The sequence below is a fragment of the Scophthalmus maximus genome, chromosome 16, assembly GCF_022379125.1.
Source record: "Scophthalmus maximus strain ysfricsl-2021 chromosome 16, ASM2237912v1, whole genome shotgun sequence".
NCBI classification, from domain to species: Eukaryota; Metazoa; Chordata; class Actinopteri; order Pleuronectiformes; family Scophthalmidae; genus Scophthalmus; species Scophthalmus maximus.
The window spans coordinates 12,080,455-12,106,137 of NC_061530.1; the positions used below are offsets into that span (position 1 = coordinate 12,080,455).

The following is a 25,683-nucleotide window of genomic DNA, read 5'->3' on the forward strand; positions in this document are numbered from 1 at the left end:
GCGTCTCATAACTCACTCACGTCTGTACTTCATCCTTTACATAGATATATTCTTTATTTCCCTCTTTGTCGTCTCCAAACGTTCTCCTGCAGCCCATGTTGGTTCACAATTGTGCTGCAGTCAGCATCATCTGGGGATTACATCACCTGTTGGGTGGCTCTTTTCTTTAATGACACTGATTTATTCCTTAAATTAAAACTAATATGTTTAACTCCATTTAAACTGTAAGCATTAATAATGAATGTAGGGAAACACACAAATGAGGGAAGCAACATTTTTACTGTTGTGATTCTTTGATGGTTTTAATCAATCAAATCTAATACTATACAATAATGTAAAAAAAGAGAACATTTTCTGTGCAAAATAAATTAGACTGAATTAAGTTTTATGGAAACATTTTGAGTGGAGGACGTCCAGGAAGAACTGACAGATTAAACTAAATCACTGACCACAAGCAGCAGCCAAACTCCATGTCTTCATCAACCATTTCTTTGCATATACAGTGAACAGTAAGTGCAGGACAAAAAGTTAACGCAGAAATAATAATCAAAAAATCGCTAAAACCTAACAACTTAAAATTGCTTAAATGTTATTTTATCTCTAGACTGACAAACAAACACAAAACATGACTATTTGACAGACAGGAAGAAAATAAAATTAATATACAATTACAGTTAAAAAATAATATACAGCAGAAGAAAACGGGTTACACAAGATATTCTTGTCGCTGTGAGCACAGTTAACCTGTGTGGAGAAAAGAAAACAGTACAAAGATTAAATGGATGAAAGAGGAAACGGGGCACAACATTTTTGTCCGAGTTTGTTCTCACCTTGATAGCCACTATTCCCAAAGAAGCCATTCAGATCATGTTTGCCATTCTTTTCTCCTGAGCACAAACAAAGGATATGAAAACTGTTAAGCAAAAAATGTTTATTCATCTTATGTTATTTACATTGATTAAATTGCAAATTGAGTAATGCAAATTAACAATAACCTATTTCAATCTCTGATGCTCCCTACTGAGCTTTTCATACTTGATTCATTAATATTTCGCTTATAATTTAAAAAAAACTTAATTAGTTGTTAAGAAAGTAATTCTCTTTCTCTTTGTTCTTTAAAAAAAATTAAAATAGTTTTTAAACGTTAGATGCTACCAGCCCTGAATAATACTTTCTGTTTTTAAGGATTATTGCAGTCTGGGTGATTTGTCCACCTCTCCAGGACTTACCTTGTGGGTGAAAATGCAGTTTGAGATGCTGTTGAATGTGTATCTGCCGTGGCAGCTGCTCTTGTAGCAGGTCATCAGGTTGTTCAGGTAGCTGAATCACGCCGTGCGTCTCAGTGGCGGGTGCAGAGTCAAGGTCCAGGCTGGCAGTGCCAGCAGGATCGGGCAGATCTTCAGCACCCGCTCCCGGCAGCACATCAGGTGTGAAGGAAGCCTCTTCAGGAAGATAGGACGGGCCAGAGGGGTAGGCCATGGTGGGGCTGGGAGTGGGAGCAGCAGGGAATGCAACAACTAGGGAGGAGACGCAAATAGGCAGACATGAAGGAGGGTTGTGTCGTTATTGTTAATGCAATCTTAATCTATGCAGTTAAAATTCTGGGATGAACCTAGTGTCCCCTAGTTTTACCTTCAGGTTGCACATGTCCATATATGTAGCCCAGATGATCTGAAAGTGACAAAAAACAGCTAAATATTTATCTAAATTCAATGGCGCCACAAGAGATGATCATGCAGAAATACACTCTTCACTCACTCACCATATCTATCAACAGACATCCCCTCGCCTTCGACTGCAGTTGCTGGAGTCGGCACTCCTCCCTTCGCTGAGAGATCAGAATCAAAACAGATAAGACAAGAGGATAATGGGTTGAACAGTCTATTATGTCCTGAGAAACCTTTTCCTCTCACCCACCGTAAGATTTTACAGCTGAATCTGGCTCAGAAGGCAGGGACTCATAAGGTAGGCCAGCGGTATCTGGAAAACAGTACATTATAGGGTAAAATTATAATTCGTTGATGTTAACACATTTCTTATTTGATGGATAAATAGCACCAAAGATACCAATACCATATTCTCCACCAGATCTTCCTTCATATGCAGATTCCAGGGGCTGTGACTGGTACGATCCCTGGTTACCTGGGAAGAGATTTAGCACACATGCTAAACATGCAGAGGAAAACGAAAACACTGACAGGACAAGAACAGAAAAAACTAAAACATTGAAAAGGATGTACCATATTGACCAACAGATTTTGCTTCACGGCTAAAACCAAGAGCTTGTGGCGAATAGGGAACTTCACCGCCACCTTAGCAGGAAGCAGTCGCACACAGATGACAAGTTAAAACCAAATGAATAAACAAATGACAAGTAGAAAGTAGCTGCCATGTTTGCTGAAGCTCACCATATTGGCTAGTTAATTTTCCATTATGTCCAAGTCCAAGAGGTTCGGGCTGATATGGAGACCCAGCCAGACCTTGAAAACAATATTTAATAACTGAATCTATTAAACGAATAACAAATACATACAGGCTGTACACAACGGCGTGGTTCTACAGAATCAGGTGGCTTATAACTTTTTTTTTTAAAGAAAGAAAAACATTTCATTAACAAATCATTAAAGGTTCAATCAGCCTACCGTGCAGTTCTAAAGCTCACTAATTGAAATGTTTTATCTCGCCATACCAAACTCTAAGTCAAGTTATCTATCTTCATATACAAGTGTATTACCCAAAAATCTTGAACTTTTTCTCACCATATGTGCCAGTAGATTTGACCTCCGGGTTCAGTCCAGCTGGTTGAGCTTCATAAGGCATTCTTCCATAACCTACAAATTAATAGAAGGTTAATATGGAGAACTTATACACAACTGTGACTGAAATGTTGTGAGGCGCAAGCCAGACCATATTTGCCAGCTGCATTTCCGAGACCGAGAAGTTGCGCACCACTGGGGAATCCTGAGCAGAGATGGAGGAAAAACAGAATGAAATGATCACATGACTACTCAAAGATTGTGGTAGATAAAACTATTAGTCACAGCAAAAAGCTTGCAAACGCACCATATTTCCCAGGTCCAGGGTCCCCTCCCATACCGGTCCCAAGTCCACCTGGATGTATTTTCGAAATCATATCATTAGGATCTCAAGACACACCTTCGAAGCTCAGTATACAGAGCACACAAGGTACCAACATGCCAGAAACAGTGGTTTGGTTCCAACTTTGGACAAACACAGTAAAAACTCCTGCTGGTATGGCACATTATTTTGTACTGCAGTTCATTTTTTAGTTATCATGGCTCAAGACATATGACCCTCACCATAATTTCCAGGAGATTTCTCAGGTCCATATGGTCCTCCGCCATATCCTAGATAGAATTGAGACGTAGAGTTTGGAAGCAGAAAAATTACTGGACACAAGTGACCTCAGTAGTGGCTCTATATGATTGTATTTATTCTTAATGGGCAAGAGAGACGCCTAAAAGTGGACGTTTGGGTTTATGCATTCAACACACAAAGCCAAAACATGCCACAATAACATAAACATAACATGCTGTCCTGCTCCATTAGTACCTGTGCTGAGGGGTTGTCCACCAAATTGCAAACCACCAATGCCTGGTTAAATGAGCAAGGCAGTGAGTTGGTTGGCATATGAATAATGACAAAGGAACATACTAGAGACAGAGGATATGACCAAAAACCTTACCATACTTGGCGCTGGACTTCTCAGCACCCATTCCAAGTTTCTGACCACCAAAAGGCAAGCCACCCATTCCTGTAACATTGGAAAGAATTTTGGTTCTAGTGAGCTACTTCTAAAAAAAATGTTTTTTCTTTTTAAGATAATGCAATGCTTACAGGTCTGTTCATTATTTCTGAATTGACTTTGTGAACAGTGCTCTCCTAAAGTGAGAGCCTTCTCAGCAAATTGTATTTTTTTAATGAAGATTATAATGTGTTAAGCTATCCGGGACCTACCACCATACATGCTGCCCAATTTGCCATTTGGTCCAAGGCCAGCAGACTGAGGCTCAAACTGACTAATTCCTGCGCAAGTATAAAGAAAATATATGTGTCACACCTGTTAACTTTAACACATTGAGGTGAATATGCTTATTGAGGTGAATATGCTCTCTGAAGTCACATTACAGCTGAAACCAGAGAATAGACAGGTGACTACAGAGCATCCAAATACACTGGTAGATCTACAAACTTCATCTGAGATATTGAGATGCTACAAATTGCAACAGTGAAGAATTTCATCAGGGCTATAAATGCACTAAAATAGACCGACATGATTCAATGCTGCCTGGTGAACAGTGCTCTCAATGTGTTTTGTACTTTAGCCACTCTTATGTTTGTTTTTACATCTGTCTATTGTTGCTCACCCAACACGATCAGTCACAATATTAAAAATAGTTATTAAATGTTTTCTCACTGCAGATTATTCTGCAACTGAAATCCAGCTGACGCACGTTTTAATCAGATCTTTATGTGATGGCATGGTCTTACCATCTAGTCCAGCAGGAACCACTGGGGCTCCATTGTAAGGAACCTGTCTGGCACCACCTGTAGAATCATATATTATTATCACCTTTTCACTATCTGTGCCTCATTGATCTAACTTTTTTTCTTCAAATGAATCTGCACCGTCCACCAATATCATACCTGATTTGGCATCAGCAGTGGGTACACCCTGGCCAAAACCTGGGGAAAAGAGGAATGTTGACTTTTAATGTGATTCATAGAAAAGTGTTGTGTAAGTTAGATGTTATATGATGCTACCTACTTGCATAGTCAGGCTGTACACCAGCACTGTAGCCATTTCCATAGCCTGCAAAAAAGACATCATAAACAACCACAGTGCGCAGAACTTAGATTCAGAGTGTGCTAAATAACACATGCTAAATGGAAATTTAGCATCGGCCAATTAATGGATTCATTGTATGTTATAAAATTTAGGTATTCAGTACTCATCATTAAAGTAAACAATGTCCCTTACCTGATTTGGATTTGCCTGCTTCACCCGCATGTGCATTTCCTGAGAAAATGTCAGAATTTCAGATTCAAATTTCAAACTCCACGGACACATTTTTGTGGCCTCAGCTCATAATGCTACTGAATCATAATCTGTCATCAGCTAACTGGTTGAATTAAAGGCCAATGTTTAAAGTGCACCTCCATATGAATTTCCATGTCCAGCTCCAAGGTAAGCTCCTTGTCCATAACCTGATTGAATACAGAACAATTATCAAAATACATACCACACTTCTAATTATAATTATTATCAGGATGAACTCCTAACTGGGAAAAAATTAAGAAATAAACACTCACCAGGCTGCTCTGGGTTCCCTGCATAAGGATATCTAAGAGCTGCACATGTTAAAAAAAAAAAAAAAAAAAAAAGGCACTTTAAAAATCAAATCTTAATTTCCTTGGGAGTGAAAAACCAAGAAAATGTCACAGATGTCTGTTTATATTGGAAGTAAATATTACCACCTCCATATCCATTGCTGAGTCCAGGGACAGTGTAGCCTCCTGCCCCATAACCTTTGGATTAATAAAACTTTATTCAGATCACCTTCACATGTTTACCATTGTAAAAGTAAACACGTTGAAGTACAGTAGAAATGAGAAAAATATACAGTTATATAAATTCATCATTACCAGATCACTTCAAGATAACTTTTTTACTTTTGGTTTTCAAACCTTGACCTAATCTTAAAGGGCCATTACTAATGCCAGTGCATCATGGCCTGGCAGTCAGAAGAGGTCAAAAATAGGACATTGTCTCCTATCAATCCTTTTTGATGTGTCATGGTTGACATGTCTCCTAAATATGCCAGTAAGCAAACCAAATATTGCTTAGTCTGAAGCAGAAAAACACAAACTAGACCTTATCCAAATCTTTTAGCAATCAAATTGTTTGGTGAAACAACAGAAAATGACACAATTTCAAAGGTTCATGCATTTGATAGAAAGCTTCCAAATTATTTGATTTGAATTATTTGGCTCCTTACCTGGTTTGCTTGCTCCTCCATTTGGAGTTCCCCCAGCACTGGCATCGTATCCTTAACAATGAAACAATATCACTGTTATCAGGCCTATAATCATGTCTGGTTTAATTTAATGATAAAACCTGCAGTACGCTTTAATAGTCATCAGCAAAAATGTGCCATTGTGAGTGTTTCATGAACACGAATATGGATAATGAAGAATAAAATAGATTTACCATTGGGTTTAGCACCATATGTGTTTGGAACACCAGCTCCTGCTCCATAACCTCAAAAACAAATTAAAGGATCATTAAGTATTATGAATAAATTATATAAGTCTATTGATGCAAAATATTAGGAACAAGTACCTTTTGTGTTCATGCCAGTGGATGCTCCAGCCCCTGCATTATAATCTGAAATGACAAAGAGAAAAAAATCAAGAACATCAAGTTCTCATCATCTGCTCAGACTTAAGGTAAATACAGTATGAGTTTCTCGACTAAAGTTTTATCGCCCTTCAGTATTTAAATGGACCACTTAAAACTGCCCCAATTCCAGATTAGAATACCTTTTGTGTGCAGTAAAAGAGAAAATACACATTTTAACATATACGCATAAACCATTAAAGCAAAAGTATGGTAATTAACTTGGTGTGTGTGTGGCTGTTGAAAACCCTACACATCACTAGTAGTGACTCTTTTACCTGGTCTAGGTATTTTCATCCATTGTCCATTTGGTACTCCTGATGGTCCACAGTCTAGAATACCCATGTAAATGCATATTACAAACAAAATTCAAAAGTTCAAGGCAAAACAAAATGTGCTTTAATGTGCTTAAAATGAACCACCAAACAAGCAGACTGTCATTGGAATTTTACTCAAATTTGGGGTTTGGACAAAATGAAATCAAAAGCCAAATGACAGTGACATAACGACACATTCAGACTCCTTGTAAGATTAGGCAAACAGTTTCTGATTTACTAAATGACAGCTGCCCTCTGGAAGTGGGGCATGACTTTGGCTCTGCAAAAGCTGCACAATATTCCGCGAAAGTAAACTAAAGATTACCAGGTTTGGCTGGTTTCGCTCCTTGTCCCTTGGTGACTGAAGTTGCTCCTCCGTTCTCTTAAAGACAGAGGGCCAGAATAAAAGGTCAGGGCTCAGTTGGAAACAAACCATCTGATACATCTCCTTTACGTGAAAAGACAGTCGTCATAAGTCAGTGGGTTAAACCTAAAATACCGTACAACTCATGCTCTGAATGCGCCAACTGAAATGTATAAGCATTATAATTAACATAGAAATATCACAAGGCTCACGCTGCAAACACACTTTTTCCCTCTTTCGACATGTGTTGGTTAATTCTCAGCCTACTCCAAACATTAAAAGAATAGTTTAACATTTTGTGAAATTCCCTTATTCACTTTCTTGCTGAGAGTTTTTCAAGAAGATCGAAACCACCATATCTGATTATCAAATCTAATCCTACAACCAGCAGCCAGTTATCTTATAGCAATAAGACTGGAAATGAGTGGAAAAAGCTAGTATTGTTCCGTCCAAAAGTAATACATTAAAGTAATACACCTGCCAGCACCTCTTAAAATCATGTTATATGTTGTTCATTTATTCAAACAGAAAGTGTTATAATGATAATTTGTGGTTTTAAAGGCCAGGCTACCTGTTTCCATTTGTTTCCAGTCTTTATGCTAAGCTAGACTAACCCTTTCCTAGCTCCACTTATATATTGGACAGATTTGAGAGTGGTTATAGTCTTCTTATCTACCTCTGAGCAAGGAAGCATAAGCCTATTTCCAAAAAGGTTACATTCAAGATGACATGATAGTTTAACATGACAAAGTTGAGTGAGAGTTTGATCAAGAACACTTCAGAGAAAAATACATTTGAACACGAGTTATTGGTAATGTATGAGGAGGGCGTGCAACACACAAACATACATGAAACATACATAAATTGTAATTACACAGTATATCTGTAGAACTAACACAACTATAAACATTATGAATGGCTTGGATTCAGTCTCAATGTTGCACTATCTGTAGACCTACTGAAATTATACAGTAGTTGTGGTAATTTGTGAAAACCACCACAATGGCTTCAGATAAATATTCATGTATAAATATTCACTATGTGTTTTTCTATGCTGTTTAGATGGCCAAAGTATTAAAGGCAAGTTAGACTGAATTCTAGCCATTAAAACAACATTAATTAAACATGTAAGACAATTAAAGTCACTATGATGTCCACAATTCAGCAACAGACTTCGAGTTAGGACAAACGCAGGTTTCATTCAACATTTACACATGCAGTCCAACCCTAGTGAACAAGCCCGTATCAAGATTTAGTTTACCAGTTGCCCCAGTTTCCCCTGCAGTTAGACCATTGAACCCGAGCCTGTCAGGTCCCGCCTCGGGCTGACTCTTGATGTTTGCCTCTTCTAGTGTAAACTCGGGTACAGCCACAGTCGGTGTCTCCTCTGGAATCACGCTCCCTGAGTTTTTAGTTGACACTGTTTCAGGAACAGCTTTGGTGCTTTCAGGGGAAGCAGCCCCCTCACCAGGACTGTCTGCCCCAAACAGAGAGTCTGTCTCTGCACCTTTTTGCTCAGGCACAGTTCTTCCTGTCACATAACCTAGAGGCCATACATTTCATCAACACATTATTTGGCTAAACGTTTGCAAATAATATATTAGCCTTCACTAATTTTGAATATTGTGTCTCTAAATGTGGGGGATGTGTTCCTGCTACAGTAGATCTGCGCACATTCAGGTTTAGGTTACTTGCCTTGAGGAAGGACTGCTGCCGGCTTTGGTGCTTGGTTACTCTGGGGAAACACTGGTTCTGGTCCGGATGCGGTTGCCTTTGGACCCTTTCCCTGTGGCCCCATGGGTGCAGGTCCAGGTATGGGATTTGGGTCATTGGCTTGAGGAAGTGCCAGTGCTGGTTCTAGTGTAGCGGTTAGCTGTATCTGCTTGTAGCTCTTTCCTTGTGGCACAAGTAAAGGTAGCTTTCGGTATTTCTCCTGTGTCAACATAACAAGGATGCCACTGGTTGGCTCAGGGGCAACAAGCACTGTACCTTGAGTTATTGCTTGCTGAGGTGGAACACCCTCCTCTGGTGCTGCACTTGACTGCACGGGAGAGAAAACTCCACCTTTTAGGCCCTTTCCATTGGAAGCGCCTGCACCCTTTGTACCCTTCCCGTTTGGCATCATGCCGTAACCTGAGAACCAAACAGAGACGTGAGAGTGAAATCCAAACCAAACTTTGATGGAAAACCCCTTGGAGCATCATTTTAAAAGATAGAAAAATACATAAATTTCACACATTTAATTGCAGGGCATTTTTTCAGTTACAATGTTACCCTTTTTAGATCAAAGTAAAAAAACAGCAAGGTAAAGCAGAAACAAAATAACAGCATTTACCAGTGTTGGCTGATTGAGCCAACTGTCCATTGGGTACACCAGCAGGACCACCATAGCCTGTGAAACATTTTTATAAACTAATTGACGAATCAAACAAGCATTGCAGATATTTTTAACATGTGATTTTCAGATTACTTCGAAAAGAAAACTGAGAAAAAATTATGCTCAACGTTTATAGGCTTGTTTTTTTCCAGGTTGATATTGCAAACATTGGATGTGTTTTATATTATTAAGAATTCTTACCAGTGCCGAGTGTTTTGGCTCCTTCCCTGGGGGACACTGCTCCAACTCCTTTGGTTGTGGGGTTTGAGCCTCTGCTTGGCCCTCCTTGTCCTGCAAACGATGGTTTGTGATTGGAGGTATACTTTAAAATGACCATCACATTAGACCTCACAAGGTTTACAAATGAGATTCAGATGAAGAATTCTTGAATTTCCAAAATTAAACTGGAACTTACCATTGAGTTTGCCTCCATATCCACCGAATGCAGCACCATTTCTAACTCCTTGACCTTGAGAGAAAATACGACAAAAATTAACAAGGCTGGTAATCATGGAATGCCCAAATCAAACAAAAAGAAAAAAGAAAACACATTGTTATTTGTATTTCCTTTTATGGACGCAAATATGTTGTCATAATTAAATGAGAAAATAATTTTAAATCATATTTATTTAGCATTTCTGCTTTTAATATGTATTTCAATTATTCTTGTTGTTTGATTTGTTTTAAATTCAGGCGTTTAAAAACCTCATGAAGTAACATATTTATTTCTGTATATAAGCTGCATATCAACAGGACGTACCATTGGGTTTGGCTCCATATCCATTGGGAACACCAGCTCCAGCTGCAGCTCCATAACCTTGGGTCAAACATAATGTTGCATTAATATACAATCACACTAAAACACAGAGCTTCCTTTCTACGCAGTGAATATTTGTAACACTAAATATGTTCAATTACCATTAGGTTTACGTCCACGTCCATGTCCATTGGGAATAGCTCCATTTCCATAACCTTAAGAGCAAACAAATCATTATAGAAAGATCTAAACTTGACTTTGTTTTTGCAACTCAAGTTTGTGACACGTTTAAATACAAGTAGCACCTGGTTGGGGTCTCATTGCACCTCCTCTGGTGGCTCCATATCCTGTAAATCGTGCATGGAAGCAAATTACTTCTTAATCTGATTGAAATGTCTTTTGAAAAAAAAACTGCATGTTCAACCATAAAAATTTATAAGAGAATTGACAGTCTCACCTTTTGGTGTGGCACCATACCCGTTAAGAAAGCTGCCATACCCTTAAAAAAATACAGCAGAGTAACGTTAAATCAGGAATTATTAAGTCTTTCAACTCTGCTGACGCCAAGAGATCTACACGTAAGATTAGCACGGTTAGTTTTTCAATCTGAGTCTGATCAAATATTCTTCAAAAATGATGATGATTAAAAAATGTTCATAGCTCACCTAAGAATCTTCACAAAGAAAATGAAAATGCATGACGGCCCAAAAATAATCACGACAAGGCTGTGCAATTGTGACCATTCACTCACCTGGCTTTGCTGGCTTGTTGGTTCCACCATTTGGGTATCCATAACCTTAGCAGTTACAGAAACAAAGAGTAATATTGACCTTATACTTTCAATGTAATAAGATTTATGATAACAAATGCTTTGCCTGTTGACCCACCATTTGGCATGGCTCCATTTCCATTAGGGGCTCTGGCTCCTGCATAACCTTTACATTTTAAAATACAATGGTTTCATATGATCTTAATAGTTGATCTACTTTTTTTGCTGTATATATGATATATTGTGTTATACAATATTTACAGATTTACCATTGGGTTTTGCTCCTTGTCCATTGGGAACACCGGCTGCACCATTGGTACCTGAAATTTTAACATTATCAAATGAGTCCAGGGAATTGAGCTGAGTTGCACAGAGGTTCATGTGATCTACAAACATGAAATTAACCAAAATTAGAGATTATCATTATTTTCACAAGGCAGCAGGGATATTACTACCTTGCATTGGTCCCTTCATTCCTCCATTTCCATTACGAGATCCCAGACCCAAACCAGCATGGCCATGACCGCCGTTGAAACCTATAAGTAGAAGAGTATACACACATTAACAAATAGAAGGTATGTTTTATTCATCATGGTATCATATTGTAAAATAAACACAGACTGACTGGTGTATGACTCACCTGCCATTGGCTGAGCTCTATAACCATTATAACCATTTCTGCCATATCCTGGAAGATCACAGAAAGACATTATCACTGGTGGATCAGGGGTTCACCTCAGGTCTGTGCCATTGCCGTCACTCACCCATCCCTTGGTTCCTGGCAAGCTGGGGCACTCCCAGACCTCTGGAGGTTCCCATTCCCACACCTGGACCTTAAATCATGGAAATACAGATGTGAAACTCTTTTGTCAAAGTTAAAATTTTGATTTCCTGGATGAGAAAGAGGCAATAAAATGAATTACCTGCTCCATAAGAAGGACGACCATATCCTTTCATGGGTTTACTTCCAGCTCCTCCCTGTCCTTTTAGATACACAGACAGGCTCAAGTCACATAAAGAAAAAACAGACAAGCACGTTTTATGTCTTCAAAAGTCAAAAAACCTTCAGGCGGCCCATTCCAACAAAACAACTTTAAATGTCTCACCATTTGGTCTCACCCCACTGCCGTTGGAGGGGCCAGCTGCTGCTCCTTGACCTAAAGAATAATACCAAATACATGTTTTAACAGATGTGATACAATTTTCATTTATTTATTTATTTAATCAAACGTGTTTTCAAGTTCAGTTTGCGGGTGTTACCATTGGCCATACATCAGGTAAACCAGATCCAGCACCATGGCAAAGGAAACAGGATTTAAATGTATCTATGTACAGTAGGTTTAGAAATTGACCAACATATACTGTAGCTGAACTAATCCATGGTTATTTCTCTGAGGTTTCTTCATCATGGAGGGCTCACAGAAAGGCTTTGCGAAGTGACTCATGCCTTCTCACATGAAAAAAGTTGAAATGTTAAATCATGTTTATGTTGGATTCTGAGTGATTTCACTGAATCTGGTGCTTTTTAAAATGTATTATGAATCTGACCTGTTTGCCTTTATTTGTTGGTTGATCAATTACACTTCCTTCCCTACTCTTAATGAAAATACATGTTTGTGTGTGTGTGTGTGTGTGTGTGTGTGTGTGTGTGTGTGTACATACTTTCCTCATACATAAGGTTGTATTATTAACTGAACATTAATGGACATAGACACATTATAATTGCTTCCTTACCCTTGCCTTTTGTTGCGAACCCATTATGTCCAGCTGCTGCAGCATTGTTACCTACAAATACAACACAAAGAAAATTCCCCATTTCATATTTTATCATCACAATTGGTTAAAAGATCATATATATTTATAAAATAAATTTCCCCTGATATTTTGTGTTGACTGACATTTTGAGACATTACCTTGTGTGTGACGGGCTTTTGCACTTATATTTCACATTTGTTAATCTATGTGATCAATTTATTAATAATACTTTGGGACATAATATAAATTGTTGGTTGCAGCACTGATAAAGATTTTGTGTCATATTTTATTTGAAGCTAATAAATGAAAAAGGCCATTGTTTTCAAGGAATTAATGTTATAATTTGTTATTGAAGACAGAGCATTTTGACTAGCTCCCTCACCATTGGGTTTAGCTCCAGTCCCACCCAGGACACCTGCAGCACCATAACCTAAAAGCCAAAAACAGGGAACCAAACATCAAGAGATTAATTTGGTCTTCTGTAGTTTTTGAGACACGTCACTCCTGTGAAATGACTTCAAACTGATTGACTGCAATTCCAGCATTAATATAACCTACATATAGCAAACTATCTGTCTCATATATATGTGAATGAAACAGTGGATTTTACCGTTCAAATGTCCACCATTTCCATTTGGTGCTACAGCAGCAGGAGCTCCATAACCTGGAGATTGATCAGACGGTGTTAAATGTGGCCTTATCTCAGCAGCTGACTCAAATGACTTACACAGCATAGAAATCATGTCAATATCTTTTATCCCACATTTACCATTACCTAACAACAATATTATCTAGTACATATAATAGTATTCAATAATTACTTAAGAACCCCCCTCCCACCTCCAATATTGTTGGAAATAATTTCATTTTAGGAATGATTTACAAACCACAAATATTTTTGGTTTTGTTTTAATTGAAAGTCTGGCTCCCACAGTGTCTGTTCAGAAAAAATTGAGTACATCGTCACATCTAACATACCATTGCCTTTAGTTCCTTGTCCACCGTATCCACCAGCTTGAGCACCGTACCCTGAAACGTGAAAACAATTTAAATTGACCAGTGATGTTGCTCAGTGTGATTGAGTAAGTGAGAGATAAAGAGAGAGAGACAAAACACATTTTTCCTGAGTATCATACCGTTGCCTTTCATTTTTTGACCATTGGCTGGGCCGGCCTGGACACCATATCCACCAGCTTGAGCACCGTAGCCTGAAACGTCAAAACAGTGTAAATTGACCAGTGTTGTTGCTCAGTGTGTGTGTGAGAAAGAGAGAGAGTGTGTGAGAGAAAGAGAGAGAGAGAGATTTTTTTTGGATTTTTGAAAACAACTTTCATTAAAAAAAAATCACCAGAACATCCCCTTTTTCTTTTTTTTTTTTACAAATGCACTAAAAACAAAAAATAAATAAATGAATGTATTTAATATAGAGAATTTGTCCTCAGTATCATACCGTTGCCTTTCATTTGTTGTCCATTGGCGGGGCCAGCCTGGACACCATATCCTGCAACAAACGAGTCAATCAATCATAAAATAATTTTAAAAACCAGCTTCTTAATATCACTACCGAGGAAGCATGCAAAGGTGGAGAGATGTATTCAATATATTGTATCCACCAATGGATTTAGCTCCATTTCCACTTGGTCAAACTGTTCATTTCGGTCAAACAGTAGATTGATACTAGAATACGTACCCTGTGGTTTTCCACCTTGTCCATTGGTCACACCAGCTGCTCCTCCATAGCCTTGAAACAGTCGAAAAATATTTAGCACATTTAAACTGATGATTTGTATAAATAGAGTAAATGCATGATAAATGGTGAACTTGCCTTTAACCCCTCTTCCATTGTTCACATCAGCTGCTGCTCCGTAACCTTAATAAGATCACATATGTGGTGAGAAAAAGTAAGGTGTAAAATGCAGAATTTTCACATTGCCGGTGTGAAAACAGATTTACCATTAGACTTTCCTCCGTTTGCACTTGAAACTCCTGCTGCTGCTCCATAACCTGAGTTGCAATATATAATATTACATTTTCGGACAAGATCATCCTGCTATAGCAGATTTATTTAATGTTCACAATCTGTCTTCACTGACCTATTCCTTTGGTAGGGTGTCCTCCATATCCATTTTGTGCACCCATTGCCTGACCCACACCTTGGGAAAAAAACAATAATTATCAAACTTCAAATCCTTAGGTGCGTTCATGGCTCGAGGCATTTCCTGTTAATCTACCTTTTGATGGAATCAGCATTCTTCGCAATGCTCCACCGTTTTGGAGCTTATTTCCTTAAAAAGTGAGAGAAAGAGACATTACAAATTTGAACAAAAACTGTGGCTTATGTCCCAATTGCAATAAATGTCATGTTTCATAAAGACTACAAGTGTATGATTGTGATGAATTCACCATTAGGCTGCGGCCCTTGTCCATTGGATACTCCAGATGCAGCACCATAACCTTGAACACAACAGATTTGATACAAAACTAATGTGAGGTCACTATACTCAGATACAAGCTCAAACAGTTGTGTTAATCAATGTAATGTGATGAAACATGTTAATTGTGGCTGTTAACAATTTGGAAATATGATCATTTGTGCAAGCATCTTCTTTTCTGAACACTTCATTTAGATGCTATTTATTCATTTTTCCAATTCTAATGCGCATCCTGTTGCTTCAATGAAATGTATTCACATATTGAATTTTAAATTGGGGTATACAACCTTAAATTCTTTCCGCTACGCCTTCTTTTAATCTTTTTTTTTTTTTTTTTAAGCCAAGGGAAGGAGGATGTCCAAAAACATTAATAATGCTGGAAAGAGGCTTGAATTTTTAAAAGGTTAAACATGTTTCAGCCCTCCCCAAGAAATTTTCATATCGCTCACATTTTTTGAATTCAGTTTGGTGGAGTCAATAGTCCCACAAACATTTTTCTGGAAGACTTTGGAGAGGTCAGTGGAGTGACTGTGTACAAGCAGTAAAACCATTCTCTTCCCTTCTCACAGAGGGATGTTAAATTTAGACTGCCGCTGCCACAGAAGCCAAGCTGCCTTTGATTTCACAAACTGAAGCTGCTGGTTAAAGAGAAAACTGAGTGTATAGCTACTTCACGTCTTAGTAAGAAAAGTTGGTGAAGCGCCAGCTACACGGAAGAGTTATACAACTCGCGTTGCTAAGATTTCAGTTTAACATGATCATTTGAAATTTGACAGGCAAACCCAACCATCGGAGAGACAGTCGTGTCATCTCATCATTCATCTCAGCAGGTTGTACAGTTTCACTGCATCAGACTGAAGCATAAAAAGTTGCAGTATTTTAACACAGATTGCGGATCTTATGAGAATGCCAAATGTTGCAGAATTCGCCTCTGGTATCAGAGGTCAAACTGTACTTGTTTAATTCTAAAATGAATTAAAAAGTAATTTGGTACAGATCATCACGCTTAGACAAAATAAAACATTTCAGACATAGAGTCCATTCATTGAGTGGTACAACTGATTTGAAGGCTACGATTAGACAGTGAATTAAAAAAAAAAATGCCCCAGTGGAATTCAGAAAACACTGGTGATCTAAAGAGTTTCTTACAATCATACTGTGATTAAATGAACATTTAACAGATTTTGTTTTAAGAGGAAAAGATGCACTTAAGGCAATGTCAGGGATGAATTTTGTGTACATATGGTTAATCAAATGCAGCAGGAGGGTAAATAATGAAATGCATTCACACCATGTCCTCTCAGACATGAAATGACCACGTCTCAGAGACACTGAACGTTTCCTCAGCTAAATGGTCATAAGTCCCAGAAACAATTAACCACACAACCAAATTTATTTTTGAAAGAATTATAACTGCGACTGGTAGGTTTAAAAGTACATTTGACTCATCCAATTTCTGTATTTACTGTCCAATGATTTTGATGGTTGCATATACTCTAACCATCTCCTTTACTCAAGGCAGTTATCTTAAACTGGTATTACTATTTCATGGCCTCAGTCATATATTTGGTCGTTGTACAAAATAAACCCCAAATAGTCATTTAAATCCAACACAAAACATCATAACCTTTACCTCTGCACCTCAGACACTCACCACCTGTATATGCGGTCTGCACCAGCCAGAGGGTCACCGCGCTCTGAAAAAGTAGTTGTCCCAACATTGTGGACCTGGAGGAAAAACTGTTTCTCGACCCTGAAGGAGAGCGTACTCTGATTGTGAGGGTCTAATATACAATCTGGTCTGAGGCGCCCCTCCTCTCACCATCTCCTCTTGTAGATGTGCCTGGTCTCCAGATCCTCCCCCTTTTTTTTGTGAGCGGAGACACCCGAGGTGTACACACATACACACACACTAACTGAATAATTGGGCACTTAAAGTACATTGACACCGAAGAGAGAGGTAGAGAAGCAAAGAAAGGGAGTTCACCAGATTGGGCAGTGACTGATGAACTGTGGACGGTGCATCACTCAAGCTGGATAAACGCAGACAGCTTTTTTGTGAATTACCTGACTGTATATATATATACTTACTGTGAATTCATTACAGTATTTTGGATCAAGGTGTTGGCTACAGTGATGCTGTCCAACACTTGCTAATGTCATGCAAAGCTGCGGAGCGTAAATAGATAGTGCAAATTGAAGATATTTAAAGGAGCTGTTAAGTTAAAAAAGTGTGTAAAAGATGAATGTCACAAGGTTCAAACACCCTGAAAAGCCAGTAAAAAGTGCAACATGATGGAAACTGAGTGAGCTTCATCTTCTATCCAGGCCTCTGTGAGCCCATCCTGTCTCCATGGTCCCAACCTATACACACACACGGTTGGTGGATGAGAGGCCCCTTGTATATTTAAAGAAAAAAGGCAGGTAAAAAAAGAGTAAAGATATCACCTTTCACATAGATTCCTCACCTAAAGTCCAAATCCTCTTCTTATGGAGTCAAGGAGAGGTTACCATCTCACCTCCCAGCCCACCCAGACCTCTCACATACTTGGCTTCTCAACAAACTCACCAACTCTGACAAACCGTCTGTCTAACTTTTCACCGCCCTGATAACAAATGTGTAACTTGACGCATCTCTGATCCTGCAGCTTCTCATATCAATTATTTAAGCAGTCAAAGCTTTAATAATTTAAGGAAAAATCTCATGGGTGAAAATAATAATTTTTAAGCACAATGTCAATGCAAATTGCCTCACGATGTGTAAACAGGCAGGCAACCTAATGAATAGAAAAATTGAAGTAACAATTGTTGTGTTGACTTGTATCAATGTGACATTAATAGTCTTTGCAAAACAATAATTGGTGGTGAATCACACCCAACAGATTTCAGCAGTGATGCAATGGAGTTTTAAGGTTTTGTAGTTCTGAGTGAAATCACTTTCTTTCTAACCCCCTCACCCTTTTTAGGGTCATCATCATTTTTCATTTGAACTTACACTTAAAACTTAAAATACTTAAAAGTTTGTCTTCCTCTACCTTAAATGTTCAGCACCACATCTCGTCTTACTGCTACTGCCAGTTTCTCCCTTTAGGAATGTCACACACTCACGTTTCAGCACAGAACAGGCCAATTAGTTAGAACTCTCCTGCCTTCAGCAAAACTGGAGAGCACATTTGCTAGAGATGCGAGTCAATTCAAAGGGCAACAACCAGCCTCATTAATGGCCGGCATAGATGCTGCCCATCGAATTTTGTATCAAGCTACATTTAAACATGCTGCTTCACCCAGACCAGATTGTTAAGTCTGATGTCCAGGACTGTGGAAGCAAAAGGAGCACACTATGTAGTAAAGTCATCCACGTCTGGAGCCGGAGCATTTTCCCAGATTACACTGAGCATTTTTAAAGTTTTTTTTTTATTTATATTGCAAGTGCTCTACAATGGTGCAATTTAAATTATTCCTGTTTCCAAATGAATACAATAAATAAAAATCTCTTTACAACTTTAAACATCTAAGATGGAAAATTACATCATATACATCATATTTACTATCGCTAAACATGTATACACAATGCATGCTCTTTTTTTTTCCAAAAAACAAATTGCATGGATTATGTATACTGCCCATGCCATGACAACTTCCTTTTATGGTTATTATAATGAACGTATAGGTTCAGATGTACAATCATATTATACAATCCTCAAACTGGTCACCATTGTGAAACTTGTGCGTTCCACAACATGCATAGGTTGTTATCACAGAATGCTAAAAAGAAACAAAAAAACAAGTTAGGTATTTAAACCAACAAGGGATTTACCACTTAACTAACAAAATGAGTAGTTTTGTTTTATTCTATCCGAGATCAGTAATAAATAGATTACTATTTTTTGGGTGTAGTTACTCAAAACTTATAACTGATGCAATAATCCAGGTAAGCTACATTGCAAAATATTTATTTTGAATGTGCTCTTAGTTTTTTTAGTTTAAGGCAAATAACTTTTACAAATATCTGAACCAGCACATATATTTCAGACTCCTTGTCCTAAATGTAACTGGCTGTTAGATACTTTCAGAAATAAATTCAGGTACAGTAGTTGGATAAGAGCCAGACATTAATCAGCTCCATTCGCTAGTTAATGTAATGTTACCAGATACATTACATGCTGATCTCATGAAATGATCAACACTTGAAGTTTAAAAAAAAAAAAATAACGTTTGTAATTTTAGTTGTAACTTGCATGATGTAACCCACTGGAGACCAGGGGGAGGAAAGTAAAATAATCAGATGAATTAAATAAAAAGGGAAACAGTTCGACAGTGCAAAATGTGAAGGGATGAGGGAGGAAGGGGAAAGGAATAAGAATCAAAGTATTTTGAATACAGTTCAGAGGACATAGCTTCTGTTATAAAGAACACTGAGGAGTTAATGCACGGGCTGCGCCTCTGCTCCTTTCACTCTAGTGCTCACTACAACCTGGTCATTAGCTGAACATCTCATTAACTTCTGTCCAATTTAAGATGGAAGAGCCACGAATCCGGTTGCAGACCTATGTAGAAGATATTTGTGTCAGGGTCCATCAAAAACTATTCATGCACAGTTTTGAGAATATCTGCCCACTATAAAAACCTCTTTAAGACTTACTCAATATTGCTTTTCAGCTGATGCACAGTACGCTTGTCCAGGTAACGGCAGAAGAGAGTGAGGAGGTTTGAGGGCAGAATGAGCGGCTCTACCAGTGAACACTGGGATAGCTGGCCCGCCACCTGGAATATGGTGTCAGTCCTAAAATATTACAAGAACACAAATGTAAATGTCCCATACAAATGTTTCAATTACTTCCCTTCATTGAATATTAGACTGAAAAGCCCCACCAGGTCTCAAAGTCACCGATGCTGGGCTCCAGACGAACACCTGAAGACAGCAGCTTCTCTCCTTGGGAGAGGAGAGCATACAGTAAAGACAGTCCAAACTGAAAGGGAAAGCAGCTAGTGAGACAACCTCAAACACTCCCAACCAAATGACACCAAATGAAAGAAAACCAAGCAGCAGCAGAAAGCACAGACCTTGTTCTGACATGTCACTGTTAGACTCTCGTATGTCGATAGAGGCTCAGATGTTATTAGATCTTTGAGGACCTTAATGAGCTGACTGAAGCTCAGTCCTCCAATCACATTTCTGAGGGCTGGGTAGAGCACTGGAAGAGCCTAAAACGTGGATGGAAGATTATGAGATTCATCCAAATAAGTTTACAAAGCCAAAACATTTTTCATTTCTTTTTCAGTTCATTCTTGATGTTTTATTTTTGTATTGTTTGTACCATTCTGACATTTCATAAACCTAATGATGAATCAATAAAGCAACAGATTAGAAGAATAGAGAAGTAAAATTTCCAGCTCAGTTTATGCAAATATGATTTTGCAAAGTATAGAAAAAATAATTACATTTTAAAAACACCCCCTACCTCTTCTGCATCTCTGCTCATCAGCGTCGGTAAGTTAGATGTCACAATACGCAAGATTTTCAGTGCAGAATCCTGTTTTAGGAATGGGAGCAAACGGGCAAGGAGCCTTTTGCCTTTTGAGACCAGCAGGAAAGGAAGAAACTCCCCTCCTGAATCTCTACATTAAAAAGTTTGAGAAAAGTTCATTGCTCAGATTCAGTGTCCTTCAAAATAGCTTCATTAGAAAGGAGGGGAAAAACAAGAATAAGCCAAAATTAACTTGTCTACAAGCAATATTTACACAGGGTGTACATGACTCACGCAGGGTTGTGGTCTTGCAGCTGGGAGTAGATGTTCTCCACCTTCCACTGGGTTTTCTCCCCGAGACGTCGTTCTTCTGCTTCAGACAAGACGGGGGTTTTCATCCTCGCCGTCTCCTCCACTTCCAACAGGGCTATGAACAACTGCAGGAGACAACATGTGGGACTGAATATTATAGAAAAGATATAAAACAACCATTTAATTCCATCAAAACCAGCAGGTACCTTTTCTATTTTGCTGAGGACCTCCAACCGCTGTTGTCTCATGTCCTTTTGTTCCTGTAATGTGGAAATAACTGTCTGTGTCAGAGATGAAGATTGATATACTTCTATGTTACAAGAACGTGTCTCAACACAGTCACCTCAAGTGGACCCTGAGCTTGGACTGCATGAACTGCACCGATGGCACGGCGAGGAGAGTAACATGTTGACACAGCAACTTGACCCAAAGAGCCTTCGATGTGGACCACTGGAAGACAAAGACTTACAGCTGTAGATGTGTCTACATGTTTTGTAGGTTAAGTAGAGAAAGATCTTGCATTATTGTTTCACACAATAATGTGGTTTTGGTTTCAGAATTGAATTGAATAAAATAAAACTGCTGAAGTGAAACCAGAAACAGTTTTACCAGTTGGCTGCACCTTTGTCAGCCCTGTCTAATGTCCCTATCGACCTTCACCACCAAGGTAGAGCAGCCTGTATAAAGCCTGAGAGTCAGAGCTGAGGCAAACAATTGGAGAGTACTAACAAATCAACCCAAAACAACAGTAAGGAAGACATGCCCCCATCTTTCCCCATAACCTGGTGGAACAAATTGCAAGAAATTACCACATTAGTCACAATGCGTTCTAAAAGCATGAGGGGAAGACGAGAGAAGAACCTGGTGCGTAGGAGTCAGTCTTTGTGATGTACGGCGTGGTGAGCTTGGGCGGCTCCCTCTTGCCTCTGATGCCAAGCTCCTCCTCAGCCATCTTGGCCTCTATTCGTCGATAATACTCCTATAACACAAAGTTTACATATGCTTGCCATGAAGGAGAAAATTAATAATGACGAGACTAGTAAGTCGTCCTACCTGGTAGTAGTAGTCCTCAAGGTACGGATTCTCACTTTGCAGCTGAATCATCTGCAGCCTGGTGATCCACTCTCTCTCTTTGGTCGTCATGAGATTACAATAAGGATCCCAGCCATCAAACTTTCTACAAACACATCATGTCTTTCGTAAATAAGCCCTTTCTTTTTCCCCCAGCATACTGAATACGATAAGTTCAAAGTCTGAACTTGATGTAGAAACCAACCTTTGAAATGCACCTTGTTTTTGACTGAGTAATCGTTTGTGTTGGGGGTGGAGCTGGGTGACCGGACCTGGGTACCTGTGGGAAATAGAAAGACGTCCAATTTAAAAGCAGCACAGAACCCTTCCTCTGTTTCCAGAGAAATACGTTATGCTCTGTGATATGTACATACTCAAGGGGTCAAGGTGCCTGTGGACAACATTTTATGTTTTCTCATTTGTTAAATGAAAGTAGGGTATTCAAACCAGCCCAGTTTTTCTACTTAAAATTAAAACTAATCCGTTAATCTGGATTTAAAAAAAAAAAAAATTTAAGTCACTACTCAGTTGTCTCCTTTAAATAAAAAATCTCTCCAACAGTGGTTTATAATTTTTTTCTTTATCCTAAATTAGGTTCAGGACCATTTTGTGGAACAGCTACCACAGAGTTGCCCTTTACTGCACTTTAATCTTGTAAATACACATTAATGCCAGGGATTGTGTGAAAAATATGAATTTTAAGTGGATGAAGAGTTTCATATACTCGTGAGCAATGAACAAGACAGCCAAGTCGTAAAAAAATACCTGGTACTCAAACCTCGCTGACAAATATTTCAGGCCCCAAACAAACGTTTCAGCACGCACCTGAAGTGCTGCACTGGATTAGACGAGGGGCTGTAAAAGGGGGACGGTCGTGGCGAGTTGGCACCAAAGCGAAGTTGCATCATCTTAGGAGTCAGAGACTGAGGAGTGGAGGGGCAAGGGCGGCTCGAAGGAAACATGAATCTCCCAGGCTGATTCAGGACAAACAGAAAAACATTGTGTAAATACTTTTGCTTCACTGTATCAGAATAGGTCTGATTTCTTGTCGAGTAATAAACCTGATTGTAAAGCTGCCGTGGGGTCAAAGGTTGACGTGAGAAGATGGGTGATCCTGTTATTATTGGTGAATGCATCTGCAAGACAAAAGTTATCCAGAAACTAAGATCAAATGAGGAAATTGACAATCAGCAATGGTTGAGTGCGTTCATTTAAAAAGGACTAGATCCACATGCTGTCACAATTATTGCTTCTGTATGTATTAAACAAACAAGACACGTGGGTGGATTTTGTTACCTTTGGACAGAGCCAGACTAGCAGTTTCACCCCGTTTCGAGTCTTTATGTTAAACTAAGCTAACCTGCTGATGGCTGTAGCTTCACACATTATTAAACAGACTAATATTCAAGTGATAGATCTGCAAATCCAGCTCTCAGCAAGAAAGCAAAACAATTGAATAAAGTTGAATATTCCTTCAAAAGAAATCATCTGTTCAAATAAATTCTCCACCTGAGAGGGGCCTCTTTGGCCAAACTGTCTCCTGGCGTAGCTTCCTCTGGGTTCCCCTCTGCTGCCCCTGAAGGAAGAGACTGGATATGGCAAATCCAGGACGTTGGAGGTCAGGTGCTGACCTCTGCCTCTGTGACCATCAATCACACAAACTATAGCACTGTCCTAAGAAACAGAATGAAATAAAAACAACCTTTTGTTTGAGTAAAACACTATCTAACTAACAGATCACGCGTGTTCTTTCATGATCGTCACCTGAAGTAGTGATCCTGAGATCCGTCTGGTTTTGCTGTAAGAGGGTGCCATCCACTGAGGGGAGTGGGGGGAAATTAAACCGTGAAAGTAAACATTTTGAGCACAAACAAGCAGTAAAATGTCTTTAAAAGTTGGCACTTGCATCTTCCTCAAAGGGCTCATGGCACACGGTGTTCCCACAGTCCACTATGGCACTGTCGAGAGTCTTGAAAGCAAAACAGACCAAAATGAGGACAAGTTGTCGTGAGGCGAGGCCGCGTAACTGCAATTTTTTAGACAATAAATAAACCATCTTCATCACCTTGAGGTTTGGACGCCCCTCCACAATCCTCATCACTGCGGGGTCTTCAAACATCTGCCCCCTGTCCAGCCCTCCCCTGTACCCCCTACCTCTTCCACGCTGCCTAAGGGGAGTCCGGGGCAGACACTGTGGTTTCTGTCTCGGAGGGGAGGGGGAGCTGTGGCGAGATGGAGGTTTGGGATCTGGTAATGGTGGTGTTGGTGGGGCAGGCGGTGGCGGCGGCGGCTCTACAAACTGAAGGAGGCCGCTGCTGGGATCCTCTGTGGTTCCTTGTGCATCGAGATCTATGAGACAGACATGTAGAGATGCAGACTGAGCATTGTTTCAATTTACTCATCATCTCTATCTGTGATCCATTACAAATTGAGGAAGTTTTTTTTAGTTGTGGGATGAAGAAATTAAAAAGTTGACGTAGAAGGAAACAACACTAGACAGGCATGTTTGTCCCATCTGAGGACAAAGGATAACAGAACCATATGCACATAATGTGCAAAATGATACGACAAGTGACATGAACGAACCGGTTCCAAACGTCTCCTCGTTGTGCACATTGATCTCCTCGTCCTCCTCGGCCATGGCCTGCAGGAGCCCACAGTCCATGTTGGTCCCATCCTCTCCATCACTCCACTCCCCTCCGTTCTCAGGCCACTGAGGCCCAGACACCTCTCCAGCCTCCTGCGTGGGCGGACACAACGTGGAGGTTAAACATAAACTCGATTAATATATATTTTTTAGATTAGTTTTATTTTGTTTAGCATTAGACATTGGACAAATGCGTTTTCTCGGAGTTTGTTGGGCACGCCGTGTGGGCCCCGAGTCGACACTGTCGCTTGTCTCATATTCAACAATATGAAAAGCATTTAAAAGCAGCCAAATATTCGGACTTACTTGTTTCTGTTCTGACTCACTCATCGTGTATTATTTTTGTTGTATTTTTTTTTATTTTTTTTACACTTGAAGCCGACGGGTGACGGTGGCTCTCTTCGGAAAGTTATCTTCTTCCTCTGGTGAGAGCGCGAGGCGGCCTCATTAACTTTAAATTGCATTCACCTGTGAGGTGCGGAGGCGGTGGACACGTCAGCACGCCTCACGTCATACGTCATCACGCCTCTACTGTATGCTGCCGTTTATGAATATTACATTGAGCATTTGTTATTTGTGGAAAATCATCAGCTTGTATTCTCCGGTGCTGTTTTAAAACCTGGACACATTCACGAGGCGGCCTGTGCTGCGCGCCGTTCTTTTGGGGAAACGCCGCGAGTCAATACTGACCTCTAGTGGACAGACAGTGAATTGATTGATTCTTTTTTTTCTGCACAGAAAAATAAATCGTTGATGAAGAAGAAGTTACTTATTTGATAGATGGATTTGAATAACTATATTATATTGTTCATATTGTATTCTCCTCTCTACTCTTGACTTGCTGCTACTTAACATCTCTGTCACTTCTTATCTTAACTTATATTGTCTTATCTTATCTGGACTTGCAATCTCCTCTTACCCATTTTCATTTATATGCATGTAATTTCTCTTTTTAATATTTCTTTATTCAGCTGTCATGTCGCTGGTGTGTTT

General features: G+C 39.3%; 2 protein-coding genes across 15 annotated transcripts; both read right to left on the reverse strand.

Annotated features, from left to right (window-relative positions):
* Window positions 1–364: 364 nt before the first annotated feature.
* Window positions 365–17,002, reverse strand: cmn (calymmin). 14 transcript variants are annotated; one of them, XM_047327666.1, is made up of 58 exons: window positions 16,847–17,002; window positions 15,164–15,214; window positions 14,992–15,045; window positions 14,854–14,913; window positions 14,714–14,764; window positions 14,586–14,630; window positions 14,451–14,501; window positions 14,211–14,261; window positions 13,897–13,968; window positions 13,739–13,789; window positions 13,371–13,424; window positions 13,143–13,190; window positions 12,740–12,790; window positions 12,112–12,162; window positions 11,929–11,988; window positions 11,770–11,838; window positions 11,646–11,693; window positions 11,461–11,541; window positions 11,275–11,325; window positions 11,124–11,171; window positions 10,988–11,032; window positions 10,694–10,735; window positions 10,542–10,583; window positions 10,398–10,451; window positions 10,240–10,296; window positions 9,895–9,942; window positions 9,681–9,770; window positions 9,438–9,494; window positions 9,092–9,235; window positions 8,798–8,998; window positions 7,064–7,120; window positions 6,700–6,753; window positions 6,365–6,409; window positions 6,233–6,283; window positions 6,021–6,071; window positions 5,497–5,550; window positions 5,335–5,373; window positions 5,179–5,229; window positions 5,003–5,041; window positions 4,790–4,834; window positions 4,669–4,707; window positions 4,513–4,569; window positions 3,979–4,047; window positions 3,707–3,775; window positions 3,550–3,615; window positions 3,321–3,368; window positions 3,064–3,111; window positions 2,908–2,961; window positions 2,760–2,831; window positions 2,409–2,480; window positions 2,241–2,312; window positions 2,074–2,142; window positions 1,918–1,980; window positions 1,763–1,828; window positions 1,633–1,671; window positions 1,230–1,517; window positions 831–887; window positions 365–744 (listed from the first exon to the last, which is right to left on the reverse strand). In XM_047327666.1, the coding sequence occupies exons 1-58, from the start codon at window positions 16,911–16,913 to the stop codon at window positions 740–742; spliced, it is 3,633 nt and encodes a 1,210-aa protein (XP_047183622.1). In that variant the 5' UTR covers window positions 16,914–17,002; the 3' UTR covers window positions 365–739. The 14 variants fall into 14 exon arrangements, with proteins under 14 accessions (XP_047183622.1, XP_047183621.1, XP_047183628.1 ...); XM_047327665.1 differs by having other exon boundaries at window positions 5,500–5,550; window positions 9,895–9,948; XM_047327672.1 differs by having other exon boundaries at window positions 2,950–2,961; window positions 3,574–3,615; window positions 9,895–9,948.
* A 1,585-nt stretch (window positions 17,003–18,587) lies between these two features.
* Window positions 18,588–25,267, reverse strand: patl2 (PAT1 homolog 2). The gene is made up of 19 exons (XM_035613057.2): window positions 24,997–25,267; window positions 24,630–24,783; window positions 24,109–24,392; window positions 23,950–24,012; window positions 23,808–23,861; window positions 23,553–23,717; window positions 23,105–23,179; window positions 22,869–23,017; window positions 22,249–22,323; window positions 22,026–22,149; window positions 21,834–21,951; window positions 21,316–21,422; window positions 21,179–21,232; window positions 20,955–21,097; window positions 20,655–20,811; window positions 20,257–20,397; window positions 20,065–20,162; window positions 19,835–19,975; window positions 18,588–19,739 (listed from the first exon to the last, which is right to left on the reverse strand). Exons 1-19 carry the CDS (start codon window positions 25,018–25,020, stop codon window positions 19,706–19,708), a joined length of 2,160 nt encoding a protein of 719 aa, XP_035468950.2. The 5' UTR covers window positions 25,021–25,267; the 3' UTR covers window positions 18,588–19,705.
* Window positions 25,268–25,683: the final 416 nt, after the last annotated feature.

Coding starts and splice junctions, on each gene's coding strand:
- cmn (XM_035613048.2), bottom strand. CDS start 16,913: ATGTTGGGACAACTACTTTTTCAGAGCGCGGTGACCCTCTGGCTGGTG. Junction 14,262..14,450: donor ACAAGGTGGAAAACCACAGG/GTACGTATTCTA, acceptor CGTTTGTTGCAG/GATATGGTGTCCAGGCTGGC. Junction 1,518..1,632: donor TGGACATGTGCAACCTGAAG/GTAAAACTAGGG, acceptor TCTCCTCCCTAG/TTGTTGCATTCCCTGCTGCT.
- patl2 (XM_035613057.2), bottom strand. CDS start 25,020: ATGAGTGAGTCAGAACAGAAACAA. Junction 23,718..23,807: donor TCTCAGGATCACTACTTCAG/GTGACGATCATG, acceptor TCTGTTTCTTAG/GACAGTGCTATAGTTTGTGT. Junction 19,976..20,064: donor ATCGGTGACTTTGAGACCTG/GTGGGGCTTTTC, acceptor GTAATATTTTAG/GACTGACACCATATTCCAGG.